Raw genomic sequence first — 15,512 nt, 5'->3', positions numbered from 1 at the left:
CCTAAAGCTTCACAACAATGACCCATCTAAACAAACCTGTCAACAGTAGATTATTTGGTTTATGTCATTCTGAAGGAAAAACAAAGTCTTTGAGAAAAAAAAGTGTTTATCCTTCAGAGTATGTATACCGATAGTGAGAGAACATGATATTACATTTGAAATGGAAAATTCTTGTCCCACAGATATCTGTGAAGATATTTGTATAATTCACATAAAAATAGAGAAGTCGAAAAACCAGAATGAGTGGCAATCTCCTATTTGAACTGAGATACCACTCATAGCTAAACAGAATTATTTTGTGGCTATATACAGCTGCTTTTTCCACTTGTTGGCAGCTTGCTAGCTGCAATTAGCTTTGATATAGTCATAGATACATACTAAGAGATAGATACTAAGTGCTATTTTATGACAGAAGGCAGTACAGTCTTGACTGTTAATACCAATTGCCTTGTTTCCCAGGGAACTACTTCAAAATTGCTTTGTGGAAACAGATCTTTTAGATATTTTCTAAATGCTAATGCTTACAGCATGATAAACTGGTTTGTGAAGTAAAAAATTAAAGTATTTGATAATTCGATAAGCTTTGGAAGTCTTAAACATCAATTCCTTACCTGCTTTGTTTCTTACAGTTTTAGCAGAGCAAGATAGTGCTGCAGCTCAACAATATGTTCGTCAGGGATGTCCAACAGCTCTCCGAGCTGATCTGTGGGCCCTCATTCTCAATATTTCTAATCAGCCAGAGGTAAGGAGCAAAGTGACAATAAAATATGAAGACCAGGTGAAAACACAAAAGTGCAAGCACATGTCTTCTAGTGATCTTTTTCCAAAATAGAAATGATTTACTGAATTGTCACAGAAACTGATAAACATTTTATGAGAAATACACATTTCTGTAAAAAAACTCCACGCTGTAAAGTCTTTCACAGGTGAAGTCTTTCAGGCTCTTCCCTAATCTTTTAACAGAAACATGAGCAAAATACTTAGGAACAAACTATTCAATTGATCTGGCTAGCTCCTGAGGTTTTCTTGTATGGTGCTGACTTTTTCAGAAGGGGGCAAGATTAAAGTCCTGGAAAGAAGACTGAACCTCTCATATCTTTGCTGAGTTTTATAAAAAGATGTGCTATACCTTTTTCCTGGTTATTTGAATCTGGCATGATATAGTTAGGGTTGGAAGGGCCCTTAAAGATATCTCGTAAATTGCTTCATATGTTATTGCATATATTCTATATATGTACAATCTAAAAGATGAGAAAACCTGATAAGATATATGGATTGTTTTCCTACTCCCTTGTACAGCAGCAGTTTTTTATAGCACTTTGTATTTTACTCAAGTCCTCAACAGTGAGATCTTTTGCAGTATGGGAAGCCATACTATAGCAAATCTATCTAATGTAACTTAAAAAGTTACATCCTGTCTAAATCTCTGCAGAATTGTGAATAGTTTGATGTGAGGCTTTTTGGTGCAATAAAAAAGAACATTCATTAATTTGCTCATGAATGTGAGAATTTTAGTGTCTCATGTCCTTTGAAGATGTAGCCATTTTCTTGTAATACCCAGGCATTTATTGGTGCTATCATAAGATCTTGCCCTTAGAAACAAATGTAAATCTTGTTCATTGGCAGCTTACCTAAGGAGTTGAAGTTATTTGGTCTGGTTTACTTAGTTTATTCCTTTCTGAAAAAATAAAATAGGTTTTTGTTTTTAGTAAAGTTTGAATTTTCTGTAGAAGAAAGAGCTATTGAAATAATGAAATACTATACATCTTACTTAAAATGCTCAACACTAGATTTAAGTTATTTTTAATTATCAGGACAGCTTGAATTTTGGAAGTCTTTATGAGAGCAGGAATATGAGAGGTGTGAAATTGATGTTGGTTACATTGCATGTATTTATATTCTGTTAATCTGTGCATGCTGTAAAAGCATTTTAATTTTAATGTGGAAAATGAAATAATTGAATAAAAAAAAGCCAGATATTCTGTTTGGATTAGTGAAAGTCAAGATAATAATCAGAAAGATGATAAGATATTCTATGTTCATGTAAAGCATGGGTTGTTATTGAAATAGATTTATTAAAACCCATTTCCTTGAAATTCACATGGACAATTTTCAAGTTACCTTTTTTAAAGAGGAGCAAGCCGTGTCTGTCTATTAATATGTTTGCCAGCCACTCCATTAGTTCCTTTAAAAGTAAACTCTAGTTTATAGTTGTTTTTAATATATGTTTATACTATGCCTGAAGAGTGAGTATTTTAGACGTTCTCAAGAGGTTAGTCTGCTGTGAGTTTATTAACTCCGTTTACTGTCAGGTAACATAGAGAACAGTATGCTAATTGATCACAAGTGCCATGTGTGTGCCTTTACTGTGTAATAAATGGTAATTTATCTCCAACTTACTGCAAGGATGCGTGTGGACACTTGTGTCAGGGCAGCTGTTACGTTCTTCTTGACATAATATTTTACGTTGAGATAACTTTCTACGCACTTAGCAAATGATACTTGTGAACTATAGATTAAGAAGAAAAAAACTGTGTACACATCCAGTATTCTGAGATGTGGTGCAGTAGGCAGTCTCCTTTAGGAGACATTCTGTAGCGTGCAGAGCCTTGAGACTGAACTGAGTGGACTGTGTGAAGGGAGTTATTGGTGAGGCAGTATTTTGTGATAATACTGAAAGAACCCTGGAAAGACGAGGATAAGTGGAAAATGGTAATAATAACATCAAGAGAAAGTGGTAAGTAAGGATGGATGAAGTGATGCTGACTGAAAAATTGTCACTGCTTTGTGATTGTTGAAATAAAGGATTGGGAAAGGGTAAAATACAAAATCAACCCTCCCTCGCAACAGAGAACAGACATTATCAAGTCTGTGGACAAGATATCCTATGTTGGAGAAATTCATCTAAGCTGGTGATGTAAGTGCATATGAATGTTTTTCTGTCATATTAAACTGAGACTGTATCTTCTAATACAACAGCTATTGGAGCCTCTTATCTTATTTTCCAAGACTATTTTTGCATAGTATAGTGTAGTATTTGTTATCCTGGGCTCTAAGCTACAGTTGTTTTATGGACTTTGAGTACTAAAAAAATAAATACACTAAAAGGATAGGCTTTCTGACAGATCTAGGAGACTGCCCATAGATCAGGCAGGAGAACACACTGATTACTATAGCTGTGTTATAAGTTGGATGTCTATAGTTCATTTTAAATGTTGCATTTATTAGCATTTCATAGAGGTAAGGCTGTAACTACTGCCAGAATGCTAACACCCTGAGACATTCTTCTTGCATACGCTGAATACACTGCTTTATTTTTTGTAAAGTATAGCAAAGCAGTTTTCATATACATGTAGCTGCTTTATGATCTACTGTATTTCATATTGACTTTATTGATTTATCTAACATTTCTCTACCTTTTGTGTACTGTTTCTCTGCTGGAGTTGAATTGTGTGGTTGCAGAGATTTCTTGCTGCAATATTTCTGATTTGCTGTTCAGGCTCTATTCCATTTATAGTTGTATGAATCTATAGCACATAAGGACTGTGAATTTCCTTTCTTTAACGTAAAACATTATGAGGGCTTGGTATGGGCAGCATGGTGTTTATTAGCATCCAATATTGTTTGGAAAATTTTAGTCAGTAAAGCTCAACCTCTGTATAAAGCTAATATGGAGCCAAGCAAGGGACAGTATTAGCAATCTAGCATCGCAATCATAAAAATGATAAACTGTAAGCTCTATATGCAGGTTTATTTAGAAATGCATAACACATTGCCTGACAATGGATTGTTGGTTTTCATTTGTAATGGTACGTTTTAGAGGAATCGCATTAAAAGAAAATTTTGAAGGTTGCAAAGTCAAACATTTAAAAGCCAAACAGTGTCACTGTTAATATTGTCTCTGCAACCAGTGCAATTTGCTGTGTATATATGCATTTTAGTGTACGATCTTGAATCATGCAGTCATAGTTTTTTCATGGGGAAAGTCTGCCTTATTCATTGCACAAAATGGATGGCACACGCTTACTGAGATTCTGTTTAATTTTTTTTCCCTTCTGTTTCCTATGATTTATTCACTGCATGCTCTTCAAGCAGTGCTTAAAAAACAAAATTGTTCATTATCTCATAGACTTCTTTTTCCCTTCTAGGTTTTTTTTGAGTTAATAAGTTGAAAATAAATCCTAATTCTGAAAATTCCTGCATGCAAAAATGAGTAGTGATGTTTTACTACAGCTTTTACTGAATGTAACTTCCTAGGTTTGAAAAGTTTAATAGATAAGCAAGGTGGTAGGTCCATAATGGAGCGTTGTGTAATTCTGTGCCTTATCAGTTTTTTTAGGTTAGGATCAGTAGCCTGAGGTACCCACTGTACTATTCAAACAGCAAAGAAGCAGTAGCAATAATGTACTCTTATCATCTTTGACTGGAGAAGACTTTACAAGTATATTTCATGGGTGTATGGTAAAAGGAGAATAAGCTTTGGATCCTTATCAAGGATTTGCCAGGAGGGAATTTCTTCAGCTCTTTTGTCCATTCCCTCTTTGTTTAATCTAATTTTTGGTTTGTGCTTGTTTCTGGCACTTCTGTTCCAAAATCTACAGCTCACCTAATTAATGCTGGTTGCCATTTTTTAGGCTTCATCCAGTTCCCACAAATCTTAGTATATTCTTTCTAGACTCCTGAGTGTCAGTCTTTCTTCACATTCCTTCAATGTGAAGAAATGGATGCTTCACTCATCCATGTCTTGAATTAGATTTGAGAGGCAAGTATAGATAGTGCAATTGCATGACAAGGGTAACCTAGGAATCAATCATGAGCTGCCTATAGTTCAACAGTGAGCGTGCAGCTCCAGTGCCAAGGATTTCATGACAGGGCACAGCTGGACTGTGCCTGCACAGGAGATGCTTAGTAATCAAAACCTTAATTTCAGAGAATGTGAATCACCAAACTGTTCTTAAACTAGCTTCACTGTTTACTGTTGAAAGATACTCTTCTCTCTTGCCTGTGTGCTGCTTTCAGAGCTCCCTTTTCCTTATGCTTGCAAGTGGGCACAGTATGATGGTTTTTGGTAGGAACTGTGGTATGTGGCTTTGTGAAGTCAAGAGGGCTAAGCACTGCAGTATTGAAAGCTACAGTCTATATAAAAATGCAACATGTTTTTAAAAAGGAAAAAGTTTACAAATCAAGGTTATGTTAAAATTTGGCAGACAGAGGGGAAAGGTTGAATCAGATGAAAATGATACTGTTTTTATAGTTAAATTTAATTAAATTCTTAGCCTAATTTTAGGCTAAGAAAGATACCGCATTTTTTGGACGCTCCTGAAACTTGAAGAAATGCAGCCAATAAAACAGTAAAATGAGACCTGAATATTTTTTGCAGCCTGAGTGAAGCTTTTAGAAAGTGAGAAAAACTGATCACAGAGAGAGTCATGTGATTTGAAAGTAAATCTGTGACCAATCTTGTTTATGCTTCAGATATAAGGAAGAAATTATTAATACAGTGTGAATCACAAGCCTCATGTCTTACTAAGAGGCATGGGCAAGATCCTCTTGTAGGCAACTTATGGCTGAAAAAAACCTGGCATGATTCCCAAGCCCAGACTTTTATTTTGCATCACAATAATCACAATTTAAGAGAAAATGAATGATGAGTATTGAGTTAAAACCTTTAGTCCTAGAATGGTTATGGCTGGTTTTGCCTTACAAGTCCCTTTTTAGTGATTTCTGATTTGTTTCCCAAATCTTTTCTTGTCAGTTCTAGTTCAGGTGCACAGCTTGTTCTTCTGGTCTTTTTACTAAATTGCTGAACTCTTAAAATATTGAAGTATTGTTTTACTCTGCTAATATTTGCAATGTAAATTTGCTATTAATTTTTTCAGGGCAGAGTTTTGAGTTGTGTTTGAAGTTTTAGTTCATGCTTAAATTAAAAGAGCAGCAGCAAACAGTGTTTGATTTTTCTCAGTAATGACCAAATTGCCATAGTGGGCTTTTGTAAGAGTAAAGGAGAAACTATAACTCCTGAAAAAAGAAAAGTTGGTGAACTGTTGACCCTTTTCATTTAAGTTCATATTGAAAAAAGTGTTCAACTGAGTTATAAAGAGCTTGCATTCAGTTTCTGGGAGTTGCTGAAGAATCTGAGCCCAGTTGTTGTCTCTTTTAAGACAGTGCCCAAAACATCATGTCGCTTATTCTTACCACCTTTTTAATTGCTTAAAATATTTACCCAACTGAAACAAATTGAGGAAAATTGGGAAGGATATATATTACTGAAATTGTGCATACTATTGGTTAAGTAATTCAAATCTCTGTTCTCAGATAGTATTTGTCCATATTCTTACCACTAGGTTGTTTTCTAAAATCAGTACACAAGGTAGGAAATTAAAAGTTTCTACACTGTAACTTTGTGAAAGCAAAAATATATGTTACAAAATGTATTAAATGCATGTGTCATTCTGGATTAACAAATAGCAAATCCTCTGTTCTGTTTTAAAGTATTGAATTTATAGTTCTTTTGGCAGATTTCTGGGGTTATTTTATGGATGATACTATTCACTGACTATCGGTATTGCAATTATCATAACTATTTACATTTCAATTAATGCAGTTGAATTAAAACATAGGAAGCTAATAAACATTTTAAGAAATTAATGACGTAACAATGATAGTTCAGTATGATGCCATAAACAAAACTGCACTGAAACTAGCGCTCTAAACTCATGATGTCAGTGGAGTAGAGCATCATTTATGAATATCTCTTTTCTTGTCCAGAAATTTGTTCTTCATACATTCACTAAAGTAATTCCTTGCATACCAAATCATTAAATCTATTCTAAGTGTGACTAAATCAGCTGCAATTAAACTTAATACCAAGTTATTCTGACTGTTAAGATGAATGGTCCATGCGCTTAAATGATTAGTTTTTAGTTGTGACTTTAAATAATTTTCGTAATAACAGGAAAATCTATGGACTCTTGTAAGCAAATGTAAAACACAATTGAAAGGCTTTCTAATTGGAAACAATTTACTGGAACAGGTTGACCAAAGAAGTCGTGGATGCTTTATCCCTGTAAGTGTTCAAGGCCACGCTGGATGGGGCTTTGCGCAACCTGGTCTAAGCGAAGGTGTCCCTGCCCGTGGCAGGGGGTTGGAACTAGATGATCTTTAAGGTCCCTTCCAACCCTAACCAGTCTAAGATTCTGTGATAATTTAGGATGGAGAACAGCACAGAACACTAGTGATAAAGTTCATTTGTGGCTTGGGCCCACTGTGTGACCTCAGATGAAAGTATTTTAAAACTTGTTTCTGTATATAAATTTAAAGTGTGCTCTATATGTGTGTCACAAAAGATTACTCATTTTTTCATAGCACTTTCATCTCCCACTTCCAAACAGCCTTTTAGCAGTTCAAGGAAGTTCTAGAGAACTGAAAACAAGGAAATACTAAAAGGAAAACCATGATATTGTTAGAATCTCTTTCCGAAGTTACAATAGATTAGTAGTTGCATTATCTAGTACGCTTGTAGCCATGAGTTTCAGTGTAGCATTCTTTATGCAGGAGTACTTGCCTGTGCAACAATGTGCAATCATGCTGTCTGCTTAGCATGAAAAAAAAGTTTGGTTTGTTGTATTTTTCTAGTATTAGCTTCTTCTGTTCTAATATATACAGTCATTTGATATGGAAAAAAAAGCCTTTAGACATTATTCATTTGGCAGTGTTACACTTAATTAGGCTACAGTATTGATACTTTAAAATTGTGACTTTAATAACAGAGTTAGTTCTCTGTAGCTTTAAAGATATTTACATAGTGCTGTATTCATAATGTAAATAATTTACATTTAGTAAATATTTGTGTCTGATTCTTTGTAAAGAAATAGTGCAGTATTTATACCTCTGCTTTTATTTGTCAGAAAGAAAAATGCAAGTATTTTCCCTATGGTATTTATAAGTGGTTAATAAGCACAGGGTTTGTCGTCATTTCAACGTATTAGTTTAATAATATATTAATTCTAATATTTTTTAAGTGTATACTATTCACCACTTCTCAGTTTTGGGTTAATACAAAGAGCACTTCGAGTGTTGCCTGGCCTTCTCTTAATTTTTTTTTTTTCCTCAATTTTCTCCCTCTCAAAATTACATCTTACTTCCCATTTGCTCTTTAAATCCTTACTCCAGACTAACCCTTTTTGCAAATAAATCAGGAGTAAATGTTATGTAAAGAATATGTTGGAATATGCAAGCGTTTGTGTGGTGTCCACAGAGACACTGAAATCAGAATAGTTTTGTGAAGTGGGAAGGAGCTTTGGGACTGCTGATTTATCTAACGAGTGATTCCAAATCTGTCTGAAGCTGTGTTATTCAATTTGAAACTGTTATTGAATTGTATAATGGCAGGGAGGTATTTACAGATTTAGAATTACATGATGATAGTGTGATACTTTATTCTTTTTTTCCTTTGCAAGCTCTTTCTGAGAAGAAAGGGGTAAAATAAGCAAAAGCAGAGAAGTGCTTGTCCTGATTCTTTCCCATTGTCCTGGGTTCAGCAGTAGCAGTTATTTTTCTCCTTCTTAGTAGCTGGTGCAGCACTGTGTTTTGACTTTCGGCCTGGGAACAGAGCTGATAACACAAATGTTTGGTCTGACCAAGGACTTTCTGAGCCTCATGCTCTGCCAGGGAGGAGGGAAAGCCGGGAGGAAGCAGAGACAGGACACCTGACCCAAACTAGCCATACCACAGCACGTCACGCCCAGGATGTAACTGAGAGTTATCCAGAAGGGCTAGTTCACTGCAGGGTTGGACTAGGTATCGGTCAGTGCTTGGTTGGGTGGGGTTGGGCGAGTTATCGGTCGGCTGGTGCTGAGGTGTCGTATTTTCTTCCCTTGTTATTTCCTTTATCATTATTATTTTTGGTGGCAGCAGTAGTGATTTGTGTTATACCTTAGTCACTAAACTGTTCTTATGTCAACCCGTGGGAGTTGCATTCTTCTCGATTCTCCTCTCCATCCCTCTGGGAGTAGGGGGAGGGCAAGAAGGGGGGGAGTGAGAGAGCGACTGCGTGATTTATGGCTGATTTTGTTTAAACCACGACACCCATCATTTCACCCTTGTGTAGTATGTTCTGTAGATATTGGGAGGTAATTGGAGTTTAAAAAAAGGTCTGAGTTCTTTATATTCTTCACAAGATTTATTTAATATATATACAATTTAATCTTTACACAAATTTAAACTCTTTGGAGAGTCAGATTAACATCAAATACTGGCAGAACTCACCAATACTAGAAGATACAACAGAACCTATTGGTGGAGAGGTGCATGAAAATAGAGGGTAACAAATGAAAAAAGCATAATGAATTTGAGCATTGAAAATGTTTTATGTGTAGAAAGACACAAAGGTTGGAAATGCAGATCTCTTATTTGAACTAATTCCTTCATTCTCATTAATTCTAAAGGGGAAGTCATTTTCTAATGTCTCGAATATCTGCTTAATTTCTTAAGGCTTAAACTAGAATAAACCGTGATAGAATGCTTCATAAATTACGCAGTGGGTTCTTCAGCTGAACACGTTTATATGTATTTTTTTAGTAGTTAAGAATTGGCTTTGTTAGTTTAAATATAGAGTTGTGTCTCAGTCTGATGATGATAATATTTTTAATTTCAGGATATCTTGTACTATGAGCAGCTGAAGTCAAATGTGATTCAGCACGACCTTTTAGTGGACAGTCTGATTTACAAAGTAAGTAATTCACCAAACAGTGATTAGGTGATTTATACACTCATCTTGGTTTTTAAACAGAAAAAAGTTATATGGTTTCAATTCTGAATAATCATCAAGTTACTCAACATTTTTTAATTTTAAAATAGGGAGTATATGCTTAACTACAGCTCTTTCATAATTCAGTGGTGAAACAGTGTCTTCTACCGCTGTTGAGCTTAACTTGTATGGAAGTCTGAAACCAAAATGCATCTTTCCAAGCTAACTGCTGTGCTTTTTTAATTACAGGATGTAAAGCTGACAGCAAGCAACGATGACTATTATTTTGTATTTGAGGATTATTTATATCAGGTATGTAACTATTTTTTTCTTAGAAAAGCTACAAAGTATACTCCAGTGGGATTATATCCCCTTTGAAGTAAGGACTGCCTTTGTGTTTCATGTATAGGCAGAGTACAGCAGTAACCTAGACAGATCTGTTTGCTGGTTTGCTTATACTTTCTGTTCTGAATAACAGTCTTATGCACTTAAACAGATTAAGTAGGACAGGCTTCTAAAGCTCATGCTCTGAAGGATTCTACACAATGTCTTTCTAATGCAGTAAATGAGAAAATACGAAGTCAGCTATATTCTTCCCCTCTCCAGCTTTGCAGTAATAAAATTATGAACAGCTATGGCTTACAGAGATATTAAGACTTGAGAAGTATATTCAGGGTTCCATTTATAAAAATACAGTGACCTACTGCAGTAAGCATAAAAGATACTGTGTTGACATATTTTGAAATTGAAGACATTGATTCTGAATAAGGTAGTGATATGTATGGTTACTTTCAGGATTGATCTCATTCCAAAGCTTCTTCTAGCAATGGGGAACCCTGCTAATTTATAAAGAATTATCTTCATTACTGCCTGTCAAATGCCCTTAAATAGATGGAGATTACATTTCTGAATTTCCTAATATATAGTTGATTGCAGTGTCAACATAAATGTCATGCAGCAAACTTACCATTTCCACAGTGCTTTCAATTTCATTAGTCACATCAGTTAGGTTAGACTTGCTTAATTTTTTGTTTTTGAGCTATATGAAACTAAATGATTTTTTCTTTGATGGCAATAAGTAAAACTGCTAGTAATTTAATTAAGCAAGAAGCTGTCCTTAATGCTGTTTAGTCCATAGAGATATAAAAAATATGCATTACTATTTAAGCATACTATTCAATCATGTCTATGAATAATATTTTAGCGTAATAAGCATTTCAACATTAATACTTAAAATTATAACCTCATTAAAGTATAGGCTTTTTTACTTAAAACTAATTGCAGTATTAAGATCTGTATCTGAATTTGTTTCTGAAGTAAAATTTGAGAAGTGACTACATAATGACAACTCAAACACTGATGTTTATTCACTAAAATACTTACATGTAGAAGTTCTTCTTGATTTAAGGGTCAAATATGATCTTCATTATTGTAACATCTCTTCAACATAGGATGTTGAAAATCTCATTCTTATTTCTTGCTTTTTTCATTAGATGGACTACTAAGGCGTATTAATTAGTCATTAACTGACAGTTCCAGTAGACACAGTATTATAATCTGTGAAGGAGTATGAACTAGGATGCAGTATAATCTTTTGATTTAAGACCATCAGAAATAGATTTTGTTCATCATTCTTAATATACAACACAGTTGAATATTTAATTTTTTTTATATATCTCTATTAACTAAAAGAATGATTACAGAATGAAAAACATAAAAAGGACTAAATTATCCTTAGTAATTTGAAGGAGAGTCGCCAAAAATATTTGAAAAATTAGCTGGTTTCACTGCAAGTCTTTGAGGCAAAAAATACCTCAAACTTCTGACTATTAGTTGCTCTAGGTTTATTTGGTACTTTGTGAAGCAAGTCATCAGTTTTCCTTGATAATTTTCTCTTTTAACCTGATTTGCAGATGCGTTGATGCCAAATGATTTTGTTCTATGGCCCCTGGAAAAATTCTGCAGTATAAGTCACTCTAATATGGAATATTATTTCTTGATTTCATATGATAACTGGGATTAAATATTGGCTAAATAAAATAGGTAATGAAAATGTTAGTTTAAAACAGATGAATTATTTCTATGCTTCCACTAGGTTTGTGTTTTGATTGTTTGTTTTTTTTTTCTCATGACTGCTTACTGCCTCTAAATTTTCCAAGTCACTGAGAAAAGTGTGGCATTTGTCTGTCTGTTACTTACCAGATAAAGCATCCATTAAAATGAGAAAACTTGGGGGTAAAATAGCAATGAGGATATTTGTTTGGATTATTAGTACCTCTTTTGTAGCATGCAATTCTTTCTGGGAAGAACACTGTGAAATTATGTCATTTATTTCCTTTAATAACTTTGCTTTCTTTATCCCAAAGTTTACATGTTTTTATTACTTCTTTGTAAGTATTGAAATAGAATACGGTTGCTTTGAATATAGTGATTTATTTTTGATAAAAGCTTTGTCTTTGGGTTTTTTTTCTTTTCCTCAGTCCTTTGAGATCTGTAGTTTTGTTTTCAGTTTTGATTATAAATGTCCAATAGTTTGTCAAACATTTCTATACTTGAAAGGGGTTTGTGTCATTTCTTTCTTTAGCATTATCATTTTGTGAATTAGAAACAGAGTATGTGGATTAATACATGTTTAAATTCATTTTTTCATGCCAGAGGTTCAATTTGAATACTTTAGCGTTACATCCTGCACGATGAGTACATGCAAAGAACACCCAGTTTTTAGGTATAGTCATAACTTATGTTTGAGCTAGAGTCTATCTCTTATAAAGATGCAGATTCTTAAAGACTTCCAGATACTGGTACTGGACACTGTATTCCTAAAAAGGGAGGCCTCAAATGAAAGTTACATTCTTTCCCCTATGAGAGTAGATAATTAATGTCCCTCTTAGATTAGTTCCTTTTCTTTCACCTCAGTTAACATATACAGAGAATTACATTTGCCTGTGTATTGTTATTGTCAACTGTATTTTGGCAGCTACAAAAATGACTGTGTATTGCACAAAAATAATATTTAGCTTAAAATGTTTGAGATAAAGAACCTATTTATTTTTTAAAAGACATTTGCATCAGAGAAATATTTTTGACATTCAAAAGAAGAAGAAGTCTTAGAATATGACCTGCTTCCATAAAAAACTGATAAAAGCAAGGATGTTCAGATGTCAGTGTTTTTGGTTTTGCATGTTACCTTTTGACAAATGCTGTTACCTGGTAAATGCTTGCAATAATTAGTTGAAGGAAGAAGCTATTCATTTTCCTTCACAACAAATTATGTAGTGAAACACTATTTAAAATGTTGCTACTTTTTCACCTTGGCTACAGTTAAAAGTCTACAGTTAAAGCAAACAGTTAAAATCTGCAAGAGCAGAGAAGGTTTAAGGTAGGCAAAAAAGTCAGCAGCAAGTTAAAGTCTGTCTTACTTCTGCCCTCTTGTGTACATTCTTAATGGTGCATGAAAACACGAACATTTTAAAGTACAATGCAAATTATTACACTTTTACAACTGCATATAGGGCAAGACTCTTTATTAATTTTTCCTATGAATGCTTTCACTATTTAATTTTATACTCCATTGCTGTGAATTCTGTGCTTTTTGTTTTGTAAACAATAAAAAATGCAAATATATTTTACAAAATACAATGTGCATTTCAGAACTTTTGATACGAGGTGAAAATTATGCTTTTTGAAAGAACATCAATATCATGCAAGCATTCTGTAAAGCTCCTGGGAACAAAAGCAAATGTAAGGATCAGTCTTCCAGAGCTGCACACATGCTAAAATGGAAACGTTTCATTTGCTTATTCACTTACTAGGACTTCCTCAGGTCATAGTAACTGAATAGAAAATAAGCTAATAGACATCAAATCAGCCAGGTGCATGCACAGTCACTAATGATGTGACAGACGAGGATAAACCCATGCTGAGAGGCAAAGAAAAGGGTTGAAGAATGAGGATATTTTACTGACAACAAATGGATGTGAAGCTAAAATCATGGCAAGTTCAAAGCAAGCCTGGAAATTTGAACAGGAAAATAAATTAACTTGGTCGAGAGCTTCCAGCCTTACTAGTTCTCTTCAATAGCATCCAGTAGGTGCTAATTCAGGCAGGTCTTTAAATGTATTTGACATTGCTTTGTTAATCCAATAAGTCAGCTGATTCTTATATGCTGTCTTTTCTAACAGGTGTTACTCTGTTTTTCCCGAGATACGTCTGTATTGGAGCACTTTACTTACAGTAGTGCCACCCCACCCAAATCATACATACGAGGTAAAAGGAGTTGAGTTGTTTTGAAAAGATTGTAGGGATGTAGTAGGCTACATTTAAAAGAACATTTATAAATACTTCATGTGTCCAGTTGACATCAGCACTGATTCTGTTATGACAGTTTAGAGCTGATCAAATGAAGGCCAGATTGCAACGTTCTTTTATTGTAGTTTTATGTGTATAATTCTCCAGTGTTTTACCACAATAAATTGAACACACAACTCTGCAATAATGGTAAACTCTTGACAACATCTACGTTCATCAGAGCCAGAAATGTAAATACACAACATTGTCCTCTGCAACTTCAATAAATTTAGAACTGGAAGTGATGGTAGGATGTGATCTTCCCAAAGCAGTATGCTTTACAGATACTTGTAGACAGAAGCAGAACATGTTGCTGGAGAATTGCGGGCTCTGTTGAAAGGTCTGGGAGAGTTGAGCTTTACCAAGCAGACTTATGCTGATTTTTTGTAAAGCATGGTGGCTTCCAGAGTGTCAGCTTACCACTGAATTTTCTTTGGTTTAAGTTCTCTTGTGAGTCTTTCTTAACAATCTTACTTGCCTTCTCTGCTAACTTCTCATGCTGCATCCGGACTTGTTTCTTGCTTCTTAGATCCTCACCTGCATTGGCTTTACCGGGAGATTCCGAATTTTGTCTTCCTTCTTGAATTAGTCAGCCATCCAGTCACTTCCCACCCCGCCCCATACCTTTACCTTCTGCATTCTGCCAGTTTCTTTAGCCAAATGGGATCCCCATACCAAGTACTTTTTTTGAGCAGGACATGTGCTGGCAGTTTTGCTGCTTCATATGTCACTGGAGGCAATGCTTGTTTTCTTTTTTTTTTTTTTTTTCTTCCTACATTATTGCATTTTTGGTCTTTCCTCTCTCTTTAACTGAATTAAGGACTTTTTCTTCACCTGTTTCTTAAACAAGCAAAAGGCTCACCTGAGAGCAGAACAGCAGTGGGATCCCAGGTCTCCCTGGGCTGTCTGCTCAGGCAGCCATGGCAGCCCAGAAGTGTAGTTATGGGGAACATCCTACTTAGTCCTAGAAAAAATCTGGGGAATGAAGTTGCTGAAATCTAAATCTCTGCTGAACCTGTGTACTGTAAATCCAAGAGGCTTCTTGGTCATATTTTTTGGCTAGTTTTCCAAGAGATGTAATTTATGCTAAAAATACTCTCCTTCCAGATTACAGCTCCTGGCTGTACAGCAAGGAAACTTTTGAAAGGAAAAGTGAAAAATATTTTTTAGTTTAATGAAACAACTGATTTCTGTAATTAGAAAATACTGGATTTTATTTTCATGGGGTAGTAGGCAAAGTTTCTCAGGGTAAATTTGAGTTTAATTCAGTCAATTCATGCTATGGGAAAATATCTTGCATCCAGATTCCATTGAACCTGACAGAAGTTCACTGTACTAAATTCTTCTGCACACAGTGAACAAATTACAGAGATCTAAAAAAATCTCGGAATATTCTATAAATTCTTATATAAATAAT

At 34.7% G+C, this 15,512-nt stretch overlaps 1 protein-coding gene across 2 annotated transcripts in view; it reads left to right on the top strand.

The window, feature by feature from the left end:
* TBC1D19 (TBC1 domain family member 19) overlaps nucleotides 1-15,512 on the top strand; it is a 52,287-nt gene that overhangs the window by 27,661 nt on the left and 9,114 nt on the right. For both annotated transcript variants that reach the window (XM_065699435.1, XM_065699441.1), the window contains exons 11-14: nucleotides 630-742; nucleotides 9,656-9,730; nucleotides 9,998-10,060; nucleotides 13,930-14,014. In XM_065699435.1, the coding sequence (XP_065555507.1) occupies nucleotides 630-742; nucleotides 9,656-9,730; nucleotides 9,998-10,060; nucleotides 13,930-14,014 (336 nt within the window). The remainder of the gene's footprint in view (nucleotides 1-629; nucleotides 743-9,655; nucleotides 9,731-9,997; nucleotides 10,061-13,929; nucleotides 14,015-15,512) is intronic.

This window comes from Lathamus discolor, chromosome 1 (genome assembly GCF_037157495.1).
Source record: "Lathamus discolor isolate bLatDis1 chromosome 1, bLatDis1.hap1, whole genome shotgun sequence".
Lineage (NCBI taxonomy): Eukaryota > Metazoa > Chordata > Aves > Psittaciformes > Psittacidae > Lathamus > Lathamus discolor.
This window is presented reverse-complemented; position numbering and strand designations above follow the sequence as displayed.